Here is a 5,000-nt window from a genome sequence, read left to right on the forward strand (position 1 = left end):
TCTAATATTACATCAAATGAGAGTTCACACTAATAAGTCAGTAATGTTATGACTTGCCTTCAGTGTGACACTTGGCCTTGTTTCCCTCTGCGTATCTGTGAAATTCTTGGCCGAATTTTTGACAGACACACGCGCAGTTCTTCCTCGACAGACAGAAGACGATTTCTTGATTTGCTTTTAATGATGGTCAGGCATGAGAATGCTTGTTCACAGAGGAGTAGGAGTAGGAATGAAGGGCGTATCCCGCACCGGTAATAACACTTTTTTTTCCCCCTTAATTCTATGCATAGCATTTGCTCTCATTACTAGTATATACATTGTACTGACTGACACGTACGAGTATGTTGGTGTCTGGAGACTGTTTGTGACGTGTTGTTGAGTAGGAGTTACGAATTATGAATTAAGATCACTGTCATATTGTAATAGCACATAATTATTTTACGGTTTCTCGCGGAACCCCTGGTGATGGTCGGCGGAACCCCAGGGTTCCGCGGAACCCCGGTTGGGAATCACTGGTCTAGAGAGAAAGATTTTTGACCAATGTGTCCTCCCTGTAATGACATATGGGTCTGAAAGATGGACTACGACCAAGTCACTCGAGAGAAAATTAATAAGTGCTCAAAGAGGAATGGAAATACTAATGCTAGGAGTTAGCTTAAGAGGCAAGAAAAGCGCCACATGGATCAGGCAACAAACAAAAGTAGAGGATATACTCAAAAGCATTAAGAAGAAAAAGCGGCAGTGGGCTGGACATATATATCGGAGACAGGACAACAGGTGGACAAAGAAAACAACAGAATGGGAAATACACAACACAATGAGACCAAGGGCAAAACCAATGGCGGGATGAAATAGTGAATTCTGCAGGAGTAAACTGGAATCAGAGGACACAAGACCGGAATGACTGGAAAAGATTGAGAAAGGCCTACGTCCTGCAGTGGAATGATACAGGTTGATGATGATGATGATATATATATATATATATATATATATATATATATATATATATATATATATATATATATATATATATATATATATATATATATATGTGTGTGTGTGTGTGTGTGTGCGTGTGTGTGTGTGTGTGTGTGTGTGTGTGTGTGCAGATACAAATACTTAGCATATGATACTTTTTGATATGTAGTTGTAACTTATTCTTCCCGACAGGTGATTTTCGGTTTTATTGTGGAAGCAGCGAAGCTGGACATAGGTTTTGGGATTGGCTGGACGAAAGTGTTGTCCAAAATTATGAATACTAATGTAAACTGGCTGGGTAGGATTTCAACACTAATGTTTGCTTGCAGCTAATTGCGCACGCACATGCACATACACATATAAATGCGCGCACACACACATATATATACATATTTTTTTTATGTTTGCATGTATATATATATATATATATATATATATATATATATATATATATATATATATATATATATATATATATATATATGTATGTATGTATGTATGTGTGTGTGTGTGTGAGTTCATATATCTACATTTATGTATGTGTATCCCGTGAGGAGCATGACCCACTGGGCCGAAGTGGGCGCTACAATGATGGAATGCCTGTATCTTTGCATGACCTGATTGGCCACAGGACATTCTGCTGGGGTTCGACAGCCCGCTTTCTTGCCAAGTTTCTGGACCGAGACCAGAAATTTCTTTATAAATACCACGGAACTCGGACCTGCCTGTGATTCGGTTTCGTCACCCGGGGTAGAAATGGTAATAAATTTGGTTGCAATGCACGTAACATGCCATTCACCCTTTCACGCCACTAAGTCCAACAAGGGTAAGCTCGGTGTTATAGAATAACTATCCAACAACGATCCCACTTGCACTTCAAGTGAGTCTGCTTTATTTACATATCTATAATATAATTCCTGACATGTCAATTAAAGATTAACGGGTCATTATCGAGGGGCAGAGCTAGGCCTAGCGCAGATCGGTCGGGAGGCGTGGTCAACCGTTTTGAGTGCTGACCTGGAATTGTCTCGTGTCTTCCATGACCAATTTTGTATTTGTAGGTCTTACATAAGTGAATTATAACAGTAAAATGTGAACAAGACTAAACTGCGAAATAAAAATACTCAAACTGAACTCATGAACAATAAAAAATAAACATGGTAGAACACCCTGGAGGGAGCAACACATGAACATATATATATATATATATATATATATATATATATATATATATATATATATAGAGAGAGAGAGAGAGAGAGAGAGAGAGAGAGAGAAAGAGAGATGATATATGGAAGTATAATTTCGATCGATTATTAATTAAAAACTTTTTTAACAGTGTCCAGGCCTTTACTCCCTACCTCTCCCTCTTCTACTTGGGTCGTGTGGTTTCTTGTCTCATTTCCGCTGCCTTGGGTCCTGTTGCGGCTGTCCTGACTGCAGAGCTTAGTGAGCCACGCATTCGCGGTCTGTCACTCAGTATTGAAGAAATCACCGTCGCCCTCGGACAAATGGCCATCTACATCATGGCACACGCCCTTCCCTGGGACGTTGCCACGGCTGTTTGTGCAGCTCCTGTGATCTCGGTCGCCCTCCTCACCTTCTTTGTACCTGTGGTAATATATACCATTCTCTTCGTGTGTGCGCCTTTAACATGTTACAGCATGTTTTAGCCAATCTAAACACATTGATTCTTAATCATTGTTCTTGTAAACCCAGTCCCCCTACTGGCTGATTCGCCGAGATCGGAAAGAAGCAGCAATGGAGTCTCTCAAGAAATTAAGAAGTCCGACTGAAAACGTGGGCTTCGAACTTCAGGAAATTACTGCAAGCATCCAAGGAACTTGCCAGATAACAATTAAAGATCAGGTGTAAATGTCATGACATCTATAAATTTAACTGGTCTTTAATAAGAAGTCATATTCTGCTAGTTTCCCTAATATTGACAGATCAAACAGCTTTTCAATCTTCAAAGTCATCGACCTGTTGACAACAATATTCCCTGGGCTCTGTTGGGCGAACTCATTCCTACTTCTGTGCGAACAATTGGATGTTCATTATGCAATTTCAATTTCTCACTTTTCATCTTTATCATAAGCTATGCCTTCCCATATTTATTAGACATTGGTCTTGGCTTTGCATTCCTTGTCTTTGCTTCTGCTAATGCCATGATGACACTGTTGCTCTATGCCTTCTTACCTGAAACTCGTGGACAGTCTTTAAACGACCTAGAAAATATTTTTTCAGCCCACACAGGGAGTTAGTGATGGAAATAGAATGATGGCTCTCCTATCTAAGCATAGAGCAACTACACAGGTAAACCTTAAACCTCCTTGCAGATTCTGAGAGCTTTTGTGTCGAAAATGTTCAAAAGAAGCGCATGTTCAAATCACATATGCACTGTGTGGTCTTTTCCCCATGATAGGTAATTGTATTTAAACCATTTTTAAACATGCTAGGGAACTGATATCAGAAATAGTCTGTATAAAAACAGACTAAAACTGTTAAACCTCAGTTAACTCATAAGAAAAAAAAATCATTTATTTCGCTTATTTATTTATATAATCATTACCACGACCCGTGTTTCAGTTTTTGTAAATGTTTTTCAGTGTTAAACCACTTCTTGTATGTTGATTGCACCCTTTCCTTTTACGCAACTTCAATTGCATTCTTTTCTTGCAACCTAATGCAACTTCAGATGCATTGATCCTTTTGTTGCAACCTTATGCAACCTCAATTGCATTTCATCCTTTTGTTGCAAGCGTATGTAACTTCAATTGCATTTTTCCTTTCTCGTTGCAGCCCATGCAACATCAATTATTCATCCTATTTGTTGCAAATGTATGCAGCTTCAATTGCAACATTGCATATTGCGTCTGTGTTTGCATTTGCAATTGATTATCCCTAGTTTACAACCCTTCGCAATGTCCAACCTCATTTTCTGTTTTTGTTCGAGTTCTTTTATTATATTTCGTTTTTGTCTGATTTATTTTGTTACAATCACCATTATCATCATTTGTTATGAATTATCTTAACTATTTAAATGTTCTCCGTTCGAACCCTGCATATTTACACAAGTCAGACCCAGTTGTCATTACCTCACCTATGCAGCACGCCACATCTCTACCAGTTGCTCTTTTTGTCTCTATCTAGCCTCTCCCTCTTCATCAGCCATATGTTTTGATTTCGTTTCTGTCCTGTTTTGTTTCAATCTCGTTTAATTTCATGTATAAGTTAAGTGTTCAATTCCATTTTTTTAGTATCTCAGGTTACGTTCAATTTCATGTTTTAGTTTTCGATTTTAGTTTTAAGTCCAATGTTCTTTCGCTCACTTAACTTACAATGTTAATATTTGTTCATACTTCAGTTTGATCAGCCTTCAGCTACTTACTTTGCTACTTACCTTGTTAAATTCACACCTTCCTGGCCACAAGGTAGCATCTGCCCCAGTTTCCCCCCCGCCCCCGGCCCCCCCCCCCCCCCTGCGCCCAGGCATGAAAGAAAACGACCCAAACGATCAGGTGGTCTCGCCCCACCTCTTTAATTTCTCTCAATAGTTCCTTTTCGCACTTATCTTCGCGCTATTTTCTCTTATTTTCACCCCTCTTATCTACTTTAATTTCGTAATTTCTAATCTCAGTTTCATTGGAGAAAGAGCTGTTATAGTTTCTACACTGGAACTGATAACATGTACTCAAGCAGGGTTTTTCTAACTTTTCTCATTGCACCCAATTAGGATTCGTGATTAATATTCACTTGGGCAGTCGTGCACACTAATCAGTGCGAAAAACGTTTGTTTGTTTTTTGAGTACTAATACATTCATTTTATATCATGTAGTTATTTCTTTGTTCATCTAATCTTTATTACTGACATTTTTAATGAGACTTAGTGATCCACTGACCATGCGCTAATGTGGAAAATTGTGCGGTTGTGCTGTGTTATGAGTGAAAGGTCACAAATTGGCACACATTATGCGTTACCCTGTGTCTCTGCGTCGTCCCTCTGAAATGATTCTGTACAA

The 5,000-nt window shown here is 38.8% G+C and overlaps 1 protein-coding gene across 1 annotated transcript in view; it reads left to right on the forward strand.

The window, feature by feature from the left end:
- LOC122263693 (uncharacterized) overlaps window positions 1-3,324 on the forward strand; it is an 11,503-nt gene extending 8,179 nt beyond the window's left edge. The window contains exons 4-8 of the mRNA XM_086551758.1: window positions 1,171-1,295; window positions 2,318-2,594; window positions 2,698-2,847; window positions 2,928-3,014; window positions 3,226-3,324. Coding sequence (XP_086407884.1) covers window positions 1,171-1,295; window positions 2,318-2,594; window positions 2,698-2,847; window positions 2,928-3,014; window positions 3,226-3,324 — 738 coding nt within the window. The remainder of the gene's footprint in view (window positions 1-1,170; window positions 1,296-2,317; window positions 2,595-2,697; window positions 2,848-2,927; window positions 3,015-3,225) is intronic.
- Window positions 3,325-5,000: the final 1,676 nt, after the last annotated feature.

This window comes from Penaeus japonicus, unplaced genomic scaffold (assembly GCF_977035675.1).
Source record: "Penaeus japonicus unplaced genomic scaffold, GWHDUDI00000001_assembly GWHDUDI00000025, whole genome shotgun sequence".
Taxonomy (NCBI): Eukaryota; Metazoa; Arthropoda; class Malacostraca; order Decapoda; family Penaeidae; genus Penaeus; species Penaeus japonicus.